Source organism: Triticum urartu, chromosome 4 (genome assembly GCF_003073215.2).
Source record: "Triticum urartu cultivar G1812 chromosome 4, Tu2.1, whole genome shotgun sequence".
NCBI lineage: Eukaryota > Viridiplantae > Streptophyta > Magnoliopsida > Poales > Poaceae > Triticum > Triticum urartu.
The window spans coordinates 1,159,295-1,183,882 of NC_053025.1; the positions used below are offsets into that span (position 1 = coordinate 1,159,295).

The window sequence follows — 24,588 nt, forward strand, 5'->3', positions numbered from 1 at the left end:
CTACAATTAAACACATTTTGTTTTGTTACTTTAACTTTGTACTCTAATAATGTCTATGTGTCAAACTACAATTGCTTATATGTTTCTTGTTGTTGAACAACTATATATAGTTACATATATGCACCATCATCACCAATTGTTCTTTCATATTATTATGCTCTTAGATTAATCCGCAATCAATTGTACATCAAACCCGATGGGTCGATGGGAATGCTTAACCAACAGGTAATGGAAATGGATCCAAATGTAGACCCATGAATAGGGTTGTGGGCAGACGGGGCAAAATAGACATGTTCATACTCATGGATATAGATATCAATAATGTCAGCCTGATGAAACCCGGCCAAATTGGTGCACATATGATAGGGCCCATTATTACCAGAAGATCTCTGTAGGAACTCCATTTTCAGCCAAATTTTCTTTCAAGAAAGTTGGGATATGTGACCTTCACTGTTTGAATTTATTTACTTTCAAATAAATGAACAATACTGAAAGCACAAAATGTTTGCCACATGTTGCGGACAAATTTATTCCCTCAAAATAAAGTACGTAAAATTTGAACTTCTCAGACATCTTAGTAACAGTTCAAGAAAAAAGAAAAACGTCAAACCAACTGATACAGTACCAGCGGAGTTAGTCTTTTACACATAAGCATTAGTAGTACAACCCTACATTGAGCTGTGTCACTTATTAGCACGCACACGCAATCTTCTCATCTACTCCCTCTGTAAACTAATATAAGTAGTGATCTAAACGCTCTTATATTAGTTTACAAAGGGAGTACAACAGAAATTGAGCAGCCTCGACTAAAACCGTGCCATGTGTCAAGAGTATCGATCTATGCACAACAATCATTAGAATCGCTTCATTCTCCTTACCACCTTACAAACAACAATTAAGTTATGTTTCAGCTACAAGTTTGTTTGCTCGCATCGAGAAGAAATGGAATCAATGTCAATGGTAGCAGGACTGCATTGTGATCTGAAGCCTGTCGAAGTTATGGGGCCGCGAGAAGTGGAAACCATGACATAGCTTTCATCATGAACTGGAATCATTGACGGCACAAACCGGAACATCACTGCAAACCAAGCAATCTCATAAGCAAATAAATGATCGACAGCATTAAGAGCAATTCATCAAACAGCACACATGAGATTTACAAGACTTACCTTACACTTTATACATTGTTTTCATGACTGGACGATGTAGAGATCTTGCTTTGCTATGTAGTAGCATCCCATGGAAGTCCCTGGATGCACGGTAAACTGCTCCCGGAACTGGCCAACCCGCTTGCTTGGAATGTCAATATCAATTTCCTCCAAGCTGGGCATCCCTTCAGCTTGCAACCCTTCACCAAATATCAGGAATTGGTTGCCCGTGATGAATGATCCAGACACACGGATAGCAATTTCTGTTTCCCCATTCGCGCGGCAATGTAGCTTCTCAACAACATGAACAATTTTTTCTCTAGGCCGGTCACCTTTCAACTTCTTTCTTATATTTGATAAAGTATCAAATATGGCACTTTGTCCGACATACACATTCCCTGAAAAACTGCACAAACAGGAGATAACACCACATATCATGCATGTGCTCAGAAACAGCTTGGGTTCTTCGACACACAGTAATATAGAGGCACAACAGAAGCAACAATGCCTGACAGGATAAATTTGGAAAGCAACACTGCCTATAGGATAAAGTAGGAAACAAATGGGCCAGATTAACAGGAAATGATGAATTGTGCAAAAGTGCAACGGTCAATTCAGCTAGCTCCATCAACTAGCTGGCAACTCAATGATATCGTCTCAGCAAGTTTTCATATTAAGTTATTAACCATCACAGAACACATACTTGATGTTATTAGTACCAAAATAATTTCAACGATACTGTAACCAACTATTGGAGGTACAATCTACATAAAGGTTAAAGGCCTAAACAGCAGTAAGAGTACATCTATGTTTTAGGATCATGCTAAAAAAATTGTAACATTGCCTCGGGTACCTGAAAGATGATTCTTCCTTGTAGAATGTCTTCATATAATTCCAAGGTCCTTCAGAGCCATTAAAAAGGAGGTAATAATGAACAGCAAGCATCTGGGATTCAGGGGGGAAATCTGCTTAAGTACATATAGTGGTAACCTGTGCATCTTTAATGAATTGCCAGAACTAAAAGGGAGCTAATGGATTACTTTTCACTTTGAGCTTGGATATTTGGGCATACCATCATTTCAGTCTGAATTTCTGAGTGATATTTGGACAAGTGTGTCCGTGAAAGCATTGGATAAGTTATGTTCGAGAATACTGAGTCTTGAAAAAAGGAACAAATCAAGTAGTGAGTACCCTTGTTTGATACGGGTGGGTCTATTAACAAAAGTCCTTTTAATCTACACGTTTGAATTGAGATCCGAAATGTGGAACCAAACGAGCTAACGTCAAAGAATCAGCAGGCGAGTTGAAAAGGAAAAGAATGGATAAATAACATAGTTAAGGCAGGTATGGGGATAGGGGCACTCAAACCCTCACGGCTTATAAATAATTTCTTTTTCAATGGACTTTGTTCATTAAAAGGAAAACAAAAGGGTTTCTCTGGGCAATAACAAACAAATTAGGGCACAAACAAATTATCAGGACACAAACAAACAAATTAGGGCACAAACAAACTATCAGACCAGTTGTTCTACACACGAAGGACTAGCACTGCAGTTCAACAAAATGAAGGCGCTAGAGCAATATTTTACTCAACCAATGGAAGTATAAGAATACTGTAGTGCATCCGCTCAAATGGTTCACACTTGCGCCACATTGTTCTTCCATTTTTCTAATGTACAACCTATAGTTACAAGCAAAATGGATCAACCGAGTTGTGGAACAGGGCCATGGAACATGGTTAAGGTGGCTCAACAAGTAGGATCGATGGGGGTGCGGAAGTGTTCCTTGGTGGAGGTGACTGATTATATACTGGCTGTATTATAAACCTGACCCTCTTGCTCTCCCCTTCTTCCTCTCGTTCCCAAATGGAGGTAGATGGAAGTGGAACAAATAGGAATGGTGACCACCAGCAGTGAGGTGGCAGAGGCAAAAGAAAGTGAGCCACGGTAACATCATCAAGCAACAGTGTTTGTCTATCTCCAACATATAGCCTCTACCCCACCTCCCCCTCCCTGACCCCCTTCAAAGTTCTAGCTTCAATTCTTGACATAGGGGGCATGTTTCATATCAAGTGTGTGTCCTGATATTTAACTGAAGTAGAAGAAAACAATAAGCTGAAATATGCTCTAAAGAATTCACCTCTGCTATTTGCTTTAATCTCTCTGTTGGATTAACAACACCCCTGACATATGCTGCCAAGTCCACACCAGTTTGCTCATACCTCTTGATAAATGCGTGTGACAAAAGCTGTAGAATGTTAAACATGTTAGTCCACTATAAGAAAACCAAACAATGGAAAAGGATAAAAGATGTAAAATGCATTGTCAAGATAATTAACATTCTGTTATTAGACCAAGCCATAACTAATCAGTACCTACATTTTGCATATAAGTTTGTGAAATGGACCTCCAATAATACCATACACAAAATTAAAGGCAGATCAACAACAAAGCTATAGAATGCGCTTCGGTGAAGAAATCAGCTAACTAGAGTTCTGATGGCACATACTGGAGAGCAACAACCCGCTCCTGCATCTGCAATTTCATGCAGGAAGCATCAACTCCAATGTGCTTGGAGAGATCATGCTTCACTGACGTAGAGTAGCCGATGCATTGCTTAAGAATTAAGATGCTTCACTGGATCTGCTTGACTAGCAACCTAACGAACTCGGCCTAAGCATTCGGAAGGAAAACTACAATGTGCTTGATCTTCCAGGAAATCATTGAGGCAGTAGGCACAGAGAGACCAGTGATCAGAATTATCACTAGCCCAAGTAGTATCTGTGTACGCCTAATGTGCAGAGAGCTGAACCAAGATTAGAAAAGGCAGGACTGATGGTCACTCGAAGGCATCACATAACACGAAGAAGGTGAGTGTAGTGGGATAGTGATAATTCTGATCACTGGTCTTAGTTTAGGTAGTGGTCCTATTATAATGGACATGTTGCCAAGTCCAGATCATGTTGTATTAGGACTAGAGTCTAGCACATGTAAGGCAGCCCCTCAATATAATGAGGTAACCACACGTTAAATCAGTTAACCAGGGAGTTAGAAGAAACCCATCTTCTACTTGATCCATCACGTACTTTCCTTCTCCCTGCGCCTAAGGTTTCCAGCCCCAGCTGCACATACGGTGGACGGCGAACATTGGTGGTGATGGTGTCCTGGCTGCAGCAATGGTGGCTGCTGTGGGCTAGGGTATGGAAGTCTGTACATGATGGTACGAGAGGGAGAGAAGAGAAACCAAGGTCTCTATGTGGAATGGGCCTCCTCGTTTATTCCAATGGACCAATGATAGGGGCGGTGATGTCTTCATCAACCAAAGGCCAGTGTGACATACTTACAAGAGAAGGTAAATCAATTAATAAATACCTAAATATACTTAACCACACAACTATACAATACTCTGACAGTTATTGCCACTAATGCTTTATCAAAAAAAGTTATTACCAGTAATATGTAATAACATTCAAACAGACCACAAGACATTGATGCAAATTGCTAACCTACTGGACTCAGATTGCATGAAAGTTAGAATATACATGTTTTCTACCTGCTCGCATGTAGGCCTTGCATCAGCATCTTTCCTCAAGCAATCATTTATGAAGGAACAAAATTCTGGTGTATAGGCATCTTCTGGTGGTGTTGGTGATGGATCATCGAGTATCTGACATAAGAGATTTTAGGATTGTAAGAGAGGACAACAATCGAGTGGGAAAAAAACAGTACCTGAAGTATGTGATTTTAAGATTAAGATAGGGCAACAAGTGAAGTGACAGATAATTTATATATTCAAAGAAAATGAAAAAAACAACTTACAAAACATAAACCAGCAAGGAAAAAAGAAAATATTGTGGAAACTAATATAATCATCGAACAGACATGCAGAAATGGAACATTCTTTGCCATATCAACGAATTCAAATACAACCCACCAAGGCTACCATGTGAACAGCTCAAATAGTCCCCACACTTTGCATCAGTCTGTAAAAGGGATGATATTCCATCCCAACATACGTAATGAATGATGGACAAGAATAAAAAAAAATCTGAGTAGTCAATCACCTGTAGCATGAGATTGGCTGGGCCTTCGTTGACATTATATGGAAATTTACCAGTAGCACACTCCAATATCGTTAGTCCAAGACTCCAAATATCAGCAGCATAGGAGTAGTTCTCATTGCGGATTCTCTCAGGTGACATATATGTCACAGTGCCTACAAAGGTAGCACACTGGAACATATTTATTTAGCAGAAAACATATTGTTCATTCACTTTAAATGATTAGATGAAATTGATGTACTATTATTAAATAATTAGCTCATATTTAAGGAATATCAAAAGAACAGCGTGATAATTGTCACAAAGAAGTAGCATACCATAGCCATTGTATTGTCCAAACCAGCACTTACACCAAAATCTGTAATTTTTGCTTCGCCCTTAAGGTTTACCAGTAAATTTGCTGGCTTTAGATCTCTATGCACTAGATGTCTTACTTCATGCAAGTACTTCAGGCCCTTCAGAATTGTACAAAGAATAATTTATTACTTCAAAAACACATCAGGTCACAGCCTGATTTTGATCAACACAGACATGAAAGGAAGAGGATGTGGAAGATCCATACAAGTAACACTTTCTGTAGCATATGTGCAAGAACTGGCTCTGGTATTGATTTCTTGACTTTTATAACGTCTGCTAAAGAGCCACCATCCATGTATTCAAGGGCAATGCTTATTTGTCCAGAATCAGGCATGTAAAATGCACCCTGGAATTCAACTAAACCAGGATAGCAACTTGCTTCACATAATGTTCTCATCTCATTAAGAATTTGTTGCCTTTTCTCCTGTAAAGGTATGAAGACACGTGAAAAATATTAAAAGAAAACTTCGCAAATCAGTTTATCAACTCAAATAGAATGAATTAATTATATCAATCAAATATATAGACAAACATAAAATACTAAAATTACTCCATGCAATACCAAAAATGTTCTGATGCAACAGTATATGAATTGAAGCATAGAAGAGAGAGAGAGAGAGCATTTCTATTCTTTGGTGTATCTGCTTTAATGATGCAGTCAGAACTGACTCTGCTACTTGACTGCCACTGCAATAAACCAGAATCCCTTCGTGCTGCCTTCAATGCAATGCAAATACATGTTTTGGTTTAATATACTCAACTCCAACTTGTTTCACTCCAGCTTACACCAAGAAAATTGTGTAGTGGGATATTTGGTCGCCTGCTACTAAATTATGGTGCAAATGTGTCGAGAGCATGGCATGGTGAAGAGAGCTTCCTTTGGGGTCAGAGAAGACTAGAGAGGAGACGAACTTCTGTTCTCTTTCTTTGCTTAATCAAATATCATGATATGAGCCATGGCATCTGTAGTAGTTGGAAATATAAAACTAGAGAGCACTGTGAATGAGAAATCAATAAATAGGCAGCTTGAAATTCTAGAGTGTGTGTGTAGCGCGCGCGCGGGGGGGGGGGGGGGGGGGGGGGACCCTACCCTAGCAACTGAAATCCCCTATCCTGGGCATTTTTGCCACCCTTCCTTCTGCAGGTCATGGGCCCATTTTGCAGATGAGTCAGGAAACAATGCAGGTAGCTAAGGATGATGTGTCATATTTCTATTAGTCAGGCATGTCCTAACTGGTTAGGCGAGTTTAGATGAGTAAGAGTACGTTTCTGCTAAGTGCAACTGCCTAGACTGAGTCTGATATGAAGTTACTGTCCGAATACTATTTGTAATCCCAACGAAACAATGTACATAGTGACAGTCTCACACTGTTTCGCTTCCACATATCCAACACCCTGCCATTGAGATGTTTTTCCCTTCTAAATAGGAAACATTGTGAATATGCAATAGAGAAATTGGCAGCTTATCACTAGTAACCAAAATCCTTCAGGGCAATGTGATTGATGCTACCCATCCATGTGCTGGATATCATGGGCCCATTGTGATGCACTCATGCACATGACTCCTAAAGAAAGGAAAGAATGGTCCAGCATGCAAGTAAACCACACGGTTTGTTTGCTCCCTTTAATACTATTTTGTTTCAAAACACGAATGAGGTTCAGACTAGTTATCAACACAAGTTCCACTTAAATGTGGGTACAAATATTAAGCCAAGTTCTCACAATCTTCTTTATATGTTCAGTCCAATGAAGTAGAATGAACAATGACTAGGAAATTAAAAGCGAAAACAGCCTTGTTGGGGTGTTCATGTAAACCAGAAGTGCACAACAATGTGGTTGTAAGCTGCATTTCGGACGAGAAAGAATGTACCTTCTCAAATATGTTTATCTTCTTCAAGGCCAGAATTCGATGAACTGGTATGAAAATAGCTCTCTGCACGACACTGCTTGCTCCATTCCCAATGGGACCAAATATGTGCATGTCTTCAGAGGCACATCGGTATGCCTTCTCACCGGTATCTGGCTCTTCTGGTCCGGTACTTCGCTTATGAAAGCCATGCTCATTGATGTTATACTCACCAAACGATCTACTCAGTAAATTTATCGTTCCACCATCAGACACCTTCACGAAAGGAAGAACTTAAAAAACAAACACTTCCACATCTAAACAAGTTTAAATTCACAAAGATAAAAACAAAGCTGAGGGAATTCTAAATGATAGTTTCCAAAGGGTAAGTGATTCTCTTCAGTTAAGTAATTATGACTAATATCCAATCTTATGACTACGTATAATATTGTACATCCTATCACTTCATGTGTCAGGATCGATTGGTCAAGTAGGTCCATGCAGCGAACTTGCTACCCCAAAGGTACAGAAGCATTGAGCATGTACATTCAGTTGCTGGCAGGATGGTTTTCATGACTGGAAAACAAAAGTGAAACAACTGGTACCAATTCCATTAACAGACAACAACCCCAGGCTAATGCTGCCGGTGTACAACCTAATTTGGTTTGCATGCAGAGAAGAAAGAATGAGAGGCTGTGTTTTACCACATAGGAATCGCATGTATCCTCCGGGAAGGGAACCCGGGTACTGACGCCGCCCTTGTCCGTGTCGTCGAACAGCAAGGGCTGCAGCTTCTTCTTCAACTCCTCTAGCCCCGACATGGGGGCTCGCTGGTGACCACCCGGCGCAAGGGTACGCTCTGGGTGGTTCACAGGGAGGCTGTCAGAGAACCCTACGTACGAAGCAGCGAGGAACCACCGTCTCTTCAGTTGAGCAGAGAAGAAGGCGGCGGACGGTTCGGTTCCCCCGGACGAAAAAATGGAGCTTGGGCGGACCTGATTACATCCAACAATCGCAAACGGATCAATAGAACATACGCTGGAATTCTCGATTCCAAATCGAACTAGGCAACGGCAGAATACGAATCAGGATTGGGGGGGGGGGGGGGGGGGGGTCACCTGGATTCGCTCTCGGCTGAGGAGGGCGGCTGGCGGCGGCGAGCCCGTCGGGATGCTCGCCGGACGGATCTACACGGGCGGATAGAGGAGGACGCGGCGGAGGATGCGACGGGGCTGGGGGCCGACGGAGGGGCTGGCGGGAGAGGCGGAGGGCGGACGGGGGAGGTGGCCGCGGCTGGCGGCCTACGACGGCCCGGCGACGGGGGAAGGGGAGGAGGAAGGGAAGGGAGGATGCCACTCTGCTCTGCCCTCTGCTCTGGTATATGCCGCTTATGGCATACGTTAGTTACACTTTTTTTTTCACCTTTCATTTTTATTTTTACCATCATAAAACAACCATTGCTTTTCCTTTTCTTTATTTTCAAGTTCAATTCAAAGACATCACATCTCCAAAAAAGACTTCATTACTTTCTAGTGCAAAACAAAATACTATGCTCCATGGTAACTATTCGTCTTTTCAAGAAATGGAGTTGTTCGACGATTACAATATTTTTCAGCGTAATCAATGACCCGTAGTTATATGAGAGCGGGGTTTTCTTTTTTGATTGAGCTTTGCGTTCGTTTAAATAACTTTAGGATAAATTTCAAACTTATGTGAAGTTGCATCCAGTATAAAACTGAACATAAATCTTTGCTCATATTTGAGTTTGGTTCATATTCCAAATAGGAGTATAACATAAGGACTCAAGTGCAAAAGGTAAAGTCTTTTATCAATTGGACATGAATTTCAAATAAATTGCAATAAATAAATGAAATGCAAACTTTATTCTAAAAATTGAATAATACAAAGTTGATCATACAAAGTCAATAAAAGAAATGTCATTGATTATCATACAAATACAAAGTCATGTAAGAGATTACATAAGCTTGGAGCCGGCGATGCGATCTCCTACGATGGCCCAACGACAAGGGGATGAAGAAGGACGGAGGATGCCATTCTGCTCTGCCCTCCGGTCTGGTATATGTCGCTTATGGCATATGTCAGTTTTCTTTTTCACCTTTCATTTTTACTATTACTACTACCATGAAACAACCATTGCCTCTTTTTTCTTTCTTTTCAAATTCAAAGACATCACATCTCTAAAAAAGGCTTCATCATTTTTTTTATAAAACAAAATATGTTCAATGGTAACTATTGATCTTTTTAGGAAATGAAGTTGTTCAGGGATTACAATATTGTTTACCTACTGCTAACGAAAATTAAATAAATGTCCGTGATATCTATTTTCCTTCTTCATTTTTTTGCAAATAGTTTTTTTTACAGAATTTCAACACTTGCTGAGAGATTGTCCACCCTAATGCTTTTGAGTTAAATCATACTCCCTCCGTTCCTAAATATTTGTCTTTCTAGACATTTCAAATGGTTACAACATACGGATGTATGTAGACATATTTTAGAGTGTAGATTCACTCATTTTACTTTGTATGTAGTCATTTGTTGAAATCGCTAGAAAGACAAATATTTGGGAACGGATGGAGTATTTTTTTCTGCACATTGTGGGGCGGTAAAAATGATGCGAATGTCAAATTCAAGAATATATTGTCAAAACAATACCAATGTTCAAACAATATTATGGTTCCAACTTCTGAACCGTGGTGAAAAAAATAACCATGAAGCTCCTAACATTGCCTTTCAATATTGACATGCTATCGGTTGTCATGTTGCAACTTGGAGTATATATGTAGTGAAAAATAAGGATTCAATACTCATTCGATTTGTAGTATTTTTTTAGGATTCTTATAGGGTTTTGATCCTTTTGATTTTCTGCTATGTATGTCACTAGATTCACATGAATGGAGGTACTAGATTCCTAAGGATTTTGTCCATATTGGCTTAATTCCCAAGGATTCTAAGTAGGTCTTAAGCATTACACGAGACTTCATAGAAAATGCAAAAGGATTAGAGTGGACATGAGATCTCAACCCTTTACTTTTCCTATCTTTTGATTTGGAAATCATGCAAATGAAATGAGCCCTTGAAGGAAAACGTCAGTGATACATGTGTTTAAATGATAATATGCGCCCAAATTCAAAAATGTACAGAAAATAATCATGAAAAACCTTATATGTCTCTAAAAATTTGAGAAAATATTAGTTTGTCATGTCACGGCACTTACTTCAGAATTCAACATCACTATATGTCTTTTAAAAATTGCAATATGAGGAATATATCCTATGGTAGCAATGTTCCACCTCTCTCTAGGGAGATTATGCATGCAAACTAGTGTGTGTGTGTGTGTGTGTGAGAGAGAGAGAGGGAGGGAGGGAGAGAGAGAGATAGAGAGAGATATGTCTACTACTACCATGCCATGTCACCGGTGGACCTAGGAAGGATGGTAGGTGAGGGAGTCCTGGATTAGGGGGTCTCCGGACAGCCGGACTATATCCTTCGGCCGGACTGTTGGACTATGAAGATACAAGATTGAAGACTTCGTCCCGTGTCCGGATGGGACTCTCCTTGACGTGGAAGGCAAGCTAGGCAATACGGATATGGGGATCTCCTCCCTTGTAACCGACCTTGTGTAACCCTAACCCCCTCCGATGTCTATATAAACCGGAGGGTTTAGTCCGTAGGACAACAGACAATCATACCATAGGCTAGCTTCTAGGGTTTAGCCTCTACGATCTCGTGGTAGATCAACTCTTCTAATACTCATATCATCAAGAACAATCAAGCAGGATGTAGGGTATTACCTCCATCAAGAGGGCCCGAACCTGGGTAAACATCTTGTCCCCTGCCTCCTGTTACCATCCGCCTTAGACACACAGTTCGGGACCCCCTACCCGAGATCCACCGGTTTTGACACCTACATTGGTGCTTTCATTGAGAGTTCCACTGTGTCGTCACCGTAAGGCTTGATGGCTCCTTCGATCATCGCTAGCGATGCGGTCCAGGGTGAGGTTTTCCTCCCCGGGCAAATCTTTGTATTCGACGGCTTAGCACTGCGGGCCAATTCGCTTGGCCATCTGGAGCAGATGTAGAGCTACGCCCCTGGCCATCAGGTCAGATTCGGAAACTTGAACTACATTGCCGACATCCGCGGAGACTTGATCTTCGACGGATTCGAGCCTGTGCCAGGTGCGCCGCACAGTTACGACGAGCATGACATAACTCTACCGTCGGACAGTATTCGGGAGATTGCATCTACAACTACTCTAGCCGTCAATCCGGAGCAAATCGCGCCATCCGAAAGCGGAGGGATAGACCCCGCCACGAAGGTCGCGCTCTCAGTGGCGACAGAGCCAGATACTGACTTCACCCCTTACGAGAGTCGTGTCGCTGAACCACTGGATTCATCTCCGGCCACGAACTCCGAGCCGCTTACATCCGTGCCTGTCGAACCCGACTAGGCGCCGATCATGGAGTTCACCTCCGCGTGCGGATATCTTTCAGCACTCGCCTTTCGGCGATGTGCTAAATTCATTAAGGTCTCTCTCCCTGTCAGGAGAACCTTGGCCGAACTATGTCCGACTAGAATGGGATGCGGACGACGAAGAAATTCGCTGCCCACCCACCACCCACTTGGTAGCCACTGTCGACGACTTTACCGACATGCTCAACTTCGACTCCGAAGACATCGACGGCATGAACGATGATGCAGGAGACGAACAGGAACTAGCGCCCACAGGGCGCCGGACAACCACTTCATCACATGACATATACATGGTGGATACACCCAAAGAGGGCAATGGCGAAGAGACAGCGGAGGATGCCCCCTCCAAGCAACCCAAGCGTTGACATCAGCGGCACCGCTCTAAGTCCCGCCATAGCAAAAACAGTGATAACAGCGCAAGAGGAAATAACAGTCCAGTCGACTCTAGAAGAAACGATGACCGCATCGCCCCGGTGGCAGAGCACGATGAAAATGCAAACGGCGAACATAGTGCGGATCCGGCGTCCGAACACAGCGACGCCAAGGACAAACCTCATCAAACCCCGTCTGGGGAGGAAAATAGTCCGGACGAAGATGCACACATCATCCCGGAAAATGCACTTGGAGTAAGAGAACCTCCGCAGAAGGCTTATTGCCACGGCGAGGAGTCCGAAGAAGCAGAAATAAAGGCTTAAGGCCGCACAAGATACGCTCAACAGCAGGTGGAACAAAGTGCTCGTCAACGAAACAAAGTATGGTGGAAGTTACCACACAAATAGCTATCCAAAACGCAAGCTATTACCTGAATTCGACGATGAGGCCTTAGAGCCCACGCAACCAAAAAATGATACGGCCAACCGGCCGGATCCACCACCTTGTGACCGCGATAGAGCGGCTAACAAAGTCGCACATAAGTCAACACACGATCTACGTGAGAACTTGCGCCAAAAATCAGGTACGACCAGATCCATCTATGGATCTAGGAAGCGCGCTCCGGCACAAAATCAAAACCAAATACTACAACCGTCTGAACGCCATGGCATATCCCAATACAGGGGTGCCGCACACCCCCTATGTTTCACCGATGAGGTGCTGGATCACGAATTCCCAGAAGGATTCAAACCAGTGAACATAGAGGCGTACGATGGGACCACAGACCCTGGAGTCTGGATCGAGGACTTTATCCTCCATATCCATATGGCTCGCAGAGACGATCTCCATGCCATTAAATACTTGCCCTCAAGCTTAAAGGACCAGCTCGGCACTGGTTGAAAAGCCTCCCCGAAAACTCAATTGGAAGTTGGGAGGAGCTCGAGCACGCTTTTCGGGCTAATTTTCAAGGGACTTACGTCCGACCTCCAGATGCAGACGATTTAAGTCATATTATCCAATAGTCCGGAGAGTCCGCCCGAAAGCTTTGGAACAGGTTTCTCACCAAGAAGAGCCAAATCATCGACTGTCCGGACGCCGAAGCCTTAGCAGCTTTCAAACACAGCGTCCGAGATGAATGGCTCGCCAGACACCTCGGCCAAGAAAAATCGAGAACAATGGCAGCCCTAACAAGCCTCATGACCCGCTTTTGCGCGGGCGAAGACAGGTGATTGGCCCGTAGCAGCACCAGCGACCCAAGCACATCCGAAGTCAAGGATGGCAATGGAAAACCACGACGCAACAAAAACAAGCGTCGAAATAAAGAAGGTAGCCCAGATAATACAGCGGTAAACGCCGGATTCAGGGGCTCTCGACCAGGTCAGCGGAAAAAGCCTTTCAAAGGCAGCAGAGAAGGACCATCTGGCCTACACAAGATTCTTGACAAGCTCTGTCAGATTCACGGCACCCTGATGTCTACTACACAACCTTCTTCTTGTAGACGTTGTTGGGCCTCCAAGTGCAGAGGTTTGTAGGACAGTAGCAAATTTCCCTCAAGTGGATGACCTAAGGTTTATCAATCCGTAGGAGGCGTAGGATGAAGATGGTCTCTCTCAAGCAACCCTGCAACCAAATAACAAAGAGTCTCTTGTGTCCCCAACACACCCAATACAATGGTAAATTGTATAGGTGCACTAGTTCGGCGAAGAGATGGTGAAACAAGTGGTATATGGATAGTAGATAAAGGTATTTGTAATCTGAAATAATAAAAACAGCAAGGTAGCAAGTGATAAAAGTGAGCATAAACGGTATTGCAATGATAGGAAATAAGGCCTAGGGTTCATACTTTCGCTAGTGTAAGTTCCCTCAACAATAATATCATAATTGGATCACATAACTATCCCTCAACATGCAACAAAGAGTCACTCCAAAGTCACTAATAGTGGAGAACGAACGAAGAGATTATGGTAGGGTATGAAACCACCTCAAAGTTATTCTTTCCAATCAATCTGTTGGGCTATTCCTATAATTGTCACAAACAGCCCTAGAGTTCGTACTAGAATAACACCTTAAGACACAAATCAACCAAAACCCTAATGTCACCTAGATACTCCAATGTCACCTCAAGTATCCGTGGGTATGATTATACGATATGCGTCACACAATCTCAAATTCATCTATTCAACCAACACAAAGGACCTCAAAGAGTGCCCCAAAGTTCTACCGGAGAATCACGACGAAAACGTGTGTCAACCCCTATGCATAGGTTCATGGGCGGAACCCGCAAGTTGATCACCAAAACATACATCAAGTGAATCACGTGGTATCCCATTGTCACCACAGATACGCACGGCAAGACATACATCAAGTGTTCTCAAATCTTTAAAGACTCAATCCGATAAGATAACTCCAAAGGGGAAACTCAATTCATTACAAGAGAGTAGAGGGGGAGGAGAAACATAAGATCCAACTATAATAGCAAAGCTCGCGATACATCAAGATCGTGCCAAATCAAGAACACGAGAGAAAGAGATCAAACACATAGCTACTGGTACATACCCTCAGCCCCGAGGGAGAACTACTCCATCCTCGTCATGGAGAGCACCGGGATGATGAAGATGGCCACCGGAGAAGGATTCCCCCCTCCGGTAGGGTGTCGGAACGGGTCTAGATTGGTTTTCGGTGGCTACGGAGGCTTCTGGTGGCGGAACTCCCGATCTATTGTGTTCTGGAAGTTTTAGGGTACGTGAGTATATATGGGTGCAGGAAGTACATAGGTGGAGCTTCGGGGGCCCCACGAGGCAGGGGGCGCGCCTTAGGGGGGGCGCCCCCCACCCTCGTGAGCACCTCCCTTGGCTCCTGACGTGGGGTCCAAGTCCATCCGGTAGCTTTCCTTCCAAAAATAACTTCTCCAGTTGATTTCGTTCCATTTCGACTCCGTTTGATATTCCTTCTCTTCGAAACACTGAAATAGGCAAAAACAGCAAATCTGGGCTGGGCCTCCGGTTAATAGGTTAGTCCCAAAAATAATATAAAAGTGGATAATAAAGCCCAATATTGCCCAAAATAGTAGATAACATAGCATGGAGCAATCAAAAATTATAGATACGTTGGAGACGTATCAAGCATCCCCAAGCTTAATTCCTGCTCGTCCTCGAGTAGGTAAGTGATAAAAACAGAATTTTTGATGTGGAGTGCTACTTGGCATAATTTCAACGTAATTCTTCTTAATTGTGGTATGAATATTCAGATTCGAAAGATTCAAGACAAAAGTTCATATTGACATAAAAATGATAATACTTCAAGCATACTAACTAAGCAATTATGTCTTCTCAAAATAACATGGCCAAAGAAAGTTCATCCCTACAAAATCATATAGTTTAGTCATGTTTCATTTTCATCACACAAGAATGCTCTCATCATGCACAACCCCGATGACAAGCCAAGCAATTGTTTCATACTTTAGTAATCTCAAACCTATAAACTTTCACGCAATACATGAGCACGAGCCATGGATATAGCACTTTGGGTGGAATAGAATAATGAGGGGGTTATGTGGAGAAGACAAAAAGGAGAAAGTCTCACATCAACGAGGCTAATCAATGGGCTATGGAGATGCCCATCGATTGATGTTAATGCAAGGAGTTGGGATTGCCATGCAACGAATGCACTAGAGCTATAAATGTATGAAAGCTCAACAAAAGAAACTAAGTGGGTGTGCATCCAACTTGCTTGCTCACGAAGACCTAGGGCACTTGAGGAGGCCCATTGTTGGAATATACAAGCCAAGTTCTATAATGAAAATTTCCCACTAGTATATGAAAGTTTTAACATGAGAGACTCTCTACTATGAAGATCATGGTGCTACTTTGAAGCACAAGTGTGGTAAAAGGATAGTAACATTGTCCCTTCTCTCTTTTTCTCTCATTTTTTGGGCCTTTTTTATGGCCTTTCTCTTTTTTTTGGGGCCTTCTCTTTTTATGGCCTTTCTCTTTTTTTTATTCCTCACTTGGGACAATGCTCTAATAATGATGATCATCACACTTCTATTTATTTACAACTCAATGATTACAACTCGATACTAGAACAAAGATGACTCATGAATGCCTCCGGCGGTGTACCGGGATATGCAATGAACCAAGAGTGGCATGTATGGAAGAATTATGAACGGTGGCTTTGCCACAAATACGATGTCAACTACATGATCATGCAAAGCAATATGACAATGATGATGCATGCCATAATAAACGGAATGGTGGAAAGTTGCATGGCAATATATCTCGGAATGGCTATGGAAATGCCATAATAGGTAGGTATGGTGGCTATTTTGAGGAAGATATAAGGAGGTTTATGTGTGACAAAGCGTATCATATCACGGGGTTTGGATGCACCGGCGAAGTTTGCGCCAACTCTCAATGTGAGAAAGGGAAATGCACGGTACCGAAGAGGCTAGCAAGGATGGAAGGGTGAGAGTGCATATAATCCATGGACTCAACATTAGTCATAAAGAATTCACATACTTATTGCAAAAATCTACAAGTCATCAAAAACCTCGGTACTACGCGCATGCTCCTAGGGGGATAGATTGGTAGGAAAAGACCATCGCTTGTCCTCGACCGCCACTCATAAGGAGGACAATCAAATAACACCTTATGTTTCAAATTTGTTACATAACGTTTACCATACGTGCATGCTACGGGACTTGCAAACTTAAACACAAGCATTTCTCAATTTCACAACTACTCAACTAGCACGACTTTGATATTATTACCTCCATATCTCAAAACAATCATCAAGCATCAAACTTATCTTAGTATTCAAAACACTCATAAGAAATTTTTTTACTAATCTTGAATACCTAGCATATTAGGATTTTAAGCAAATTACCATGCTATTTAAGACTCTCAAAATAATCCAAGTGAAGCATGAGAGTTCATCTATTTCTTCAAAATAAAACTACCACCATGCTCTAAAAGGTATAAGTGAAGCACTAGAGCAAATGACAAACTACTCCGAAAGATATAAGTGAAGATCAATGAGTAGTTGAATAATTATGCAACTATGTGAAGACTCTCTAACATTTAATAATTTCGGATCTTGGTATTTTATTCAAACAGCAAGCAAAACTAAATAAAATGACATTCTACGAATGGCAAACATCATGTGAAGAAGCAAAAACTTAGGATCAACCGAAACTAACCGATAGTTGTTGAAGAAGAAAGGTGGGATGCCAACCGGGGCATCCCCAAGCTTAGACTCTTGAGACTTCTTGAAATATTATCTTGGGGTTCCTTGGGAATCCCCAAGATTGAGCTTTTGTGTCTCCTTAATTCCTCTCATATCACGATCTCCCTAAATCTCAAAAGCTTCATCCACACAAAACTCAACAAGGACTCGTGAGATAAGTTAGTATAAACCATTGCAAAAACCTTATCATACTCTACTGTAGAAAATCACTAAAATTATTATTCAACATTTGCATACTAAATGCCTCTGCATATTTAATAGTCCTATCCTCAAATAGAATCATTAAAGAAGCAAACATATGCAAACAATGCAAACATAACAGCAATCTGCCTAAACAGGACAGTCTGTAAAGAATGCAGCAACATCCATACTTCCCTAGCTCCAAAAATTATGAAAGAAAATTCCCACTGTAGTAAATTTATCAGAGCTTAATATGCAAAAGGTTTCAACATTTTATCACATTCTGACTTTTCTAGGGAATTATTGCAACAGCGGTAAACTTTCTGTTTTCAAACAGCAACATGTATACTTGTAACCTAGGCATAGTAAAGGCTAGCAATGCCACTTTTATTGAAATAAAAGATGCAAAACATTGTTCTAAATAACAGCAAGCAAATCCTAACAAAATAAATTGACGCTCCAAGCAAAACACATATCATGTGGCGAATAAAAATATAGCTCCAAGTAAAGTTACCGATAAACGAAGATGAAAGAGGGGATGCCTTCCGGGGCATCCCCAAGCTTAGGCTCTTGGCTATCCTTGAATATTACCTTGGGTTGCCTTGGGAATCCCCAAGCTTAGGCTCTTCCCACTCCTTATTCCATAGTCCATCGAATCTTTACCCAAAACTTGAAAACTTCACAACACAAAACTTAACAGAAAACTCGTAAGCTCCGTTAGCGAAAGAAAACAAAACACTACTTCAAGGTACTGTAATGAACTCATTCTTTATTTATATTGGTGTTAAAACTACTGTATTCCAACTTATCTGTGGTTTATAAACTATTTTACTAGCCATAGATTCATCGAAATAAGCAAACAACACATAGAAAACAGAATCTGTCAAAAACAGAACAGTCTGTAGTAATCTGTAACTAACGCAAACTTCTGGAACCCCAAAAATTCTAAAATAAATTGCTGGACCTGAGTAATGTGTCTATTAATCATCTGAAAAAACAATTAACTAAATAGCACTCTCCAAATAAAAATAGCAGCAATTCTCGTGAGCGCTAAAGTTTCTGTTTTTTACAGCATGATCGCAAAGACTTTCCCCAAGTCTTCCCAAAGGTTCTACTTGGCACAAACACTAATTAAAAGCATAAAAACTTAATCATAACAGAGTCTAGATAAATTATTTATTACTAAGCAAGAGCAAAAAGTAAAGAACAAGAATAGGATTGGGTTGCCTCCCAACAAGCGCTATCGTTTAACGCCCCTAGCTAGGCATGATTATTTCAACGATGCTCACATAAAGGATAAGATTTGAAACATAAAGAGAGCATCATGAATAATTTGACTAGCACATTTAAGTCTAACCCACTTCCTATGCATAGGGATTTTGTGATCAAACAACTTGTGGGAACAAGAATCAACTTGCATAGGATGGTAAAACAAGCATAACTTCAAAACTTTAAGCACATAGAGAGGAAACTTGATATTATTGCAATTCCTACAAGCATATATTCCTCCCTCATAATAATTTTCAGTAGCATCATGAATGAATTCAACAATATAACTATCACATAAAGCATTCTTTTCATGGTCTACAAGCATAGAAATTTTATTACTCTCCACATAAGCAAAATTCTTCTCATGAATAATAGTGGGAGCAAACTCAACAAAATAACTATCATGTGATTGAAAATTAAGATCAAGACGAAAAGTTTCATGGTTATCATTATTCTTAAAGCATACATGTCATCACAATAATCATCATAAATAGGAGGCATGCTTTCATCATAATAAATTTGCTCATCAAAACTTGGGGGACAAAAAATATCATCTTCATCAAACATAGCTTCCCCAAGCTTGTGGCTTTGCATATCATTAGCATCATGGATATTCAAGGAATTCATACTAACAACATTGCAATCATGCTCATCATTCAAATATTTAGTGCCAAACATTTTATAGATTTCTTCTTCTAGCACTTGAGCACAATTATCCTTTCCATCATACTCACGAAAGATATTAAAAAGGTGAAGCGTATGAGACAAACTCAATTCTATTTTTTTATAAACTAAACTAGTGATAAAACAAGAAATTAAAAGACTCGGTTGCAAGATCTAAAGATATACCTTCAAGCACTCACCTCCCCAGCAACGGCGCCAGAAAAGAGCTTGATGTCTACTACACAACCTTCTTCTTATAGACGTTGTTGGGCCTCCAAGTGCAGAGGTTTGTAGGACAGTAGAAAATTTCCCTCAAGTGGATGACCTAAGGTTTATCAATCCATAGGAGCCGTAGGATGAAGATGGTCTCTCTCAAGCAACCCTGCAACCAAATAACAAAGAGTCTCTTGTGTCCCCAACACACCCAATACAATAGTAAATTGTATAGGTGCACTAGTTCGGCGAAGAGATGGTGAAACAAGTGATATATGGATAGTAGATAAAGGTATTTGTAATCTGAAATAATAAAAACAGCAAGGTAGCAAGTGATAAAAGTGAGCATAAACGGTATTGCAATGATAGGAAATAAGTCCTAGGGTTCATACTTTCGCTAGTGTAAGTTCCCTCAACAATAATATCATAATTGGATCACATAACTATCCCTCAACATGCAACAAAGAGTCACTCCAAAGTCACTAATGTTGGGGAACGTAGCAGAATTTTTTAAAATTTTCTACGCATCACCAAGATCAATCTATGGAGTCATCTAGCAAAGAGGGAGAGGGGAGTGCATCTACATACCCTTGTAGATCGCGCGCGGAAGCGTTCAAGAGAACGGGGTTGATGGAGTCGTACTCGTCGTGATCCAAATCACCGATGACCTAGCGCCGAACGGACGGCACCTCCGCGTTCAACACACGTACGGTTGGGAAGACGTCTCCTCCAACTTGATCCAGCAAGGGGGAAGGAGAGGTTGATGAAGATCCAGCAGCAAGACGGCGTGGTGGTGGAAGCAACGGTGATCTCGGCAGGGCTTCGCCAAGCTCAGGGAGAGGGAGGAGTGTCACGAGAATGAGAGGGAGGCGCCAGGGGCTAGGGTCTGGCAGCCCTCCCTCCCCCCACTATTTATAGGACCCCTAAGGGGGGCGCCGGCCCTAGGAGATTGAATCTCCAAGGGGGGGGGGGGGGCCAAGGGGGGTGGAGTGCCCCCCAAGCCAAGTGGGGCGCCCCCACCCCTAGGGTTTCCAACCCTAGGCGTAGGGGAGGCCCATGGGGGGCGCACCAGCCCATATGGGGCTGGTTCCCCTCCCACTTCAGCCCATGGGGCCCTCCGTGATAGGTGGCCCACCCGGTGGACCCCCGGGACCCTTCCGGTGGTCCCGGTACAATACCGATTACCCCGAAAACCTTCTCGATGGCCGAAACTTGACTTCCTATATATAAATCTTCACCTCCAGACCAATCCGGAGCTCATCGTGACGTTCGGGATCTCATCCGGGACTCCGAACAACTTTCGGGTTACCATATACTAATATCTCAACAACCCTAGCGTCACCGAACCTTAAGTGTGTAGACCCTACGGGTTCAGGAGACACACAGACATGACCGAGACAACTCTCCGGTCAATAAACAACAGCGGGATCTGGATACCCATGTTGGCTCCCACATGCTCCTCGATGATCTCATCGGATGAACCACGATGTCGAGGATTCGATCAATCCCGTATACAATTCCCTTTGTCAATCGGTACGTTACTTGCCCGAGACTCGATCGTCGGTATCCCAATACATCGTTCAATCTCGTTACCGGCAAGTCACTTTACTCGTACCGTAATGCATGATCCCGTGATCAACCACTTGGTCACATTGAGCTCATTATGATGATGCATTACCGAGTGGGCCCAGAGATACCGCTCCGTCATACGGAGTGACAAATCCCAGTCTCGATTCGTGCCAACCCAACAAACACTTTCGGAGATACCTGTAGTGTACCTTTATAGTCACCAAGTTACGTTGTGACGTTTGGCACACCCAAAGCACTCCCACGGTATCCGGGAGTTGCACAATCTCATGGTCTAAGGAAATGATACTTGACATTCGGAAAAGCTATAGCAAATGAACTACACGATCTTTGAGCTATGCTTAGGATTGGGTCTTGTCCATCACATCATTCTCCTAATGATGTGATCCCGTTATCAATGACATCCAATGTCCATAGTCAGGAAACCATGACTATCTTTCGATCAACGAGCTAGTCAACTAGAGGCTCACTAGGGACGTGTTGTGGTCTATGTATTCACACATGCATTACGATTTCCGGATAACACAATTATACATGAACAATAGACAATTATCATGAACAAAGAAATATAATAATAACCATTTTATTATTGCCTCTAGGGCATATTTCCAACAGTCTCCCATTTGCACTAGAGTCAATAGTCTAGTTACATTGTGATGAATCGAACAGCCATGCAGTTCTGGTGTTGATCATGTTTTGCTCTAGGGAGAGGTTTAGTCAATGGATCTGCCACATTCAGGTCCGTATGTACTTTACAAATATCTATGTCTCCATTTTGAACACTTTCATGAATGGAGTTGAAGCGACGCTTGATATGCCTGGTCTTCCTGTGAAACCTGGGCTCCTTGGCAAGGGCAATAGCTCCAGTGTTGTCACAGAAGAGAGTCATCGGGCCCGACGCATTGGGTATGACTCCTAGGTCGGTAATGAACTCCTTCACCCAGATTGCCTCTTGTGCTGCCTCTGAGGCTGCCATGTACTCTGCTTCACATGTAGATCCCGCCACAACGCTTTGCTTGCAACTGCACCAGCTTACTGCCCCACCATTCAAAATATACACATATCCGGTTTGTGACTTGGAGTCATCCAGATCTGTGTCAAAGCTAGCATCGACGTAACCCTTTACGACGAGCTCTTCGTCACCTCCATAAACAAGAAACATATCCTTAGTCCTCTTCAGGTACTTCAGGATGTTCTTGACCGTTGTCCAGTGTTCCATGTCGGGATTACTTTGGTACCTTCCTACCAAACTTACGGCAAGGTTTACATCAGGTCTGGTACACAACATAGCATACATGATAGACCCTATGGCCGAGGCATAGGGGACGACACTCATCTTTTCTCTATCTTCTGCCGTGGTCGGGCATTGAGCCGTGCTCAATCTCGTACCTTGCAATACAGGCAAGAACCCCTTCTTTGACTGATCCATTTTGAACTTCTTCAATATCTTGTCAAGGTACGTACTCTGTGAAAGACCAATGAGGCGTCTCGATCTATCTCTATAGATCTTGATGCCTAATATATAAGCAGCTTCTCCAAGATCCTTCATTGAAAAACACTTGTTCAAGTAGGCCTTTATGCTTTCCAAGAATTCTATATCATTTCCCATCAACAGTATGTCATCCACATACAATATGAGAAATGCTATAGAGCTCCCACTCACTTTCTTGTAAATGCAGGCTTCTCCATAAGTCTGCGTAAACCCAAACGCTTTGATCATCTCATCAAAACGAATGTTCCAACTCCGAGATGCTTGCACCAGCCCATAAATCGAGCGTTGGAGCTTGCACACCTTGTCAGCATTCTTAGGATCGACAAAACCTTCCGGCTGCATCATATACAATTCTTCCTTAAGGAAACCATTAAGGAATGCCGTTTTGACGTCCATTTGCCATATCTCATAATCATAGAATGCGGTAATTGCTAACATAATTCGGATGGACTTCAGCTTCGCTACGGGTGAGAAAGTCTCATCGTAGTCAACCCCTTGAACTTGTCGATAACCCTTAGTGACAAGCCGAGCTTTATAGATGCTCACATTACCATCCGCGCCTATCTTCTTCTTAAAGATCCATTTATTTTCTATGGCTCGCCAATCATCGGGCAAGTCAGTCAAAGTCCATACTTCGTTTTCATACATGGATCCTATCTCGGATTTCATGGCTTCCAGCCATTTGTCGAAATCCAGGCCCGCCATCGCTTCTTCATAGTTCGAAGGTTCACCGTTGTCTAACAACATGATTTCCAAGACAGGGTTGCCGTACCACTCTGGTGCGGAACGTGTCCTTGTGGACCTACGAAGTTCAGTAGCAACTTGATCTGAAGTCTCATGATCATCATCATTAACTTCCTCTCTAGTCGGTGCAGGCACCTCAGGAACATTTTCTTGAGCTGCGCTACTTACCGGTTCAAGAGGTAATACTTCATCGAGTTCTACTTTCCTCCCACTTATTTCTTTCGAGAGAAACTCTTTCTCTAGAAAGGATCCATTCTTGGCAACAAAGATCTTGCCTTCGAATCTGAGGTAGAAGGTGTACCCAATAGTCTCTTTAGGGTATCCTATGAAGACGCATTTTTCCGACTTGGGTTTGAGCTTTTCAGGTTGAAGTTTCTTGACATAAGCATCACATCCCCAAACTTTTAGAAACGACAGCTTAGGTTTCTTCCCAAACCATAATTCATACGGTGTCGTCTCAACGGATTTCGACGGAGCCCTATTTAAAGTGAATGCGGCAGTCTCTAAAGCATAGCCCCAAAATGACAGTGGTAGATCGGTAAGAGACATCATAGATCGCACCATATCCAATGGAGTGCGATTACGACGTTCGGACACACCATTACGCTGAGGTGTTCCAGGCGGCGTGAGTTGTGAAACTATTCCACATTTTCTTAAGTGTGGGCCAAATTCGTGACTCAAGTATTCTCCTCTACGATCTGATCGCAAGAATTTGATTTTCCTGTCACGTTGATTCTCAACCTCACTCTGAAATTCCTTGAACTTTTCAAAGGTCTCAGACTTGTGTTTCATTAAGTAAACATACCCATATCTACTCAAGTCATCAGTGAGGGTGAGAACATAACGATAGCCACCGCAAGCCTCAACACTCATTGGACCGCACACATCAGTATGTATGATTTCCAATAAGTTGGTTGCTCG

At 42.3% G+C, this 24,588-nt stretch overlaps 1 protein-coding gene across 1 annotated transcript; it reads right to left on the reverse strand.

The window, feature by feature from the left end:
- Positions 1–589: 589 nt before the first annotated feature.
- Positions 590–8,779, reverse strand: LOC125550098 (mitogen-activated protein kinase kinase 3). Its single transcript, XM_048713009.1, has 11 exons — positions 8,530–8,779; positions 8,116–8,406; positions 7,436–7,687; positions 5,771–5,989; positions 5,526–5,663; positions 5,212–5,379; positions 4,701–4,814; positions 3,288–3,395; positions 2,002–2,093; positions 1,170–1,554; positions 590–1,078 (listed from the first exon to the last, which is right to left on the reverse strand). The coding sequence occupies exons 2-10, from the start codon at positions 8,230–8,232 to the stop codon at positions 1,191–1,193; spliced, it is 1,572 nt and encodes a 523-aa protein (XP_048568966.1). The 5' UTR covers positions 8,233–8,406; positions 8,530–8,779; the 3' UTR covers positions 590–1,078; positions 1,170–1,190.
- Between the last annotated feature and the right edge of the window lie 15,809 nt (positions 8,780–24,588).

What these genes read in the sequence shown, in the direction of transcription:
- LOC125550098 (XM_048713009.1), bottom strand. Translation starts at nt 8,232, where the DNA reads ATGTCGGGGCTAGAGGAGTTGAAGAAGAAGCTGCAGCCCTTGCTGTTC. An exon ending in AGATAAACATATTTGAGAAG is followed by an intron (nt 5,990 to 7,435) that starts GTACATTCTTTC and finishes ATACCTTTACAG; the next exon opens with GAGAAAAGGCAACAAATTCT. An exon ending in GATTAAAGCAAATAGCAGAG is followed by an intron (nt 2,094 to 3,287) that starts GTGAATTCTTTA and finishes CCTGAATCCCAG; the next exon opens with ATGCTTGCTGTTCATTATTA.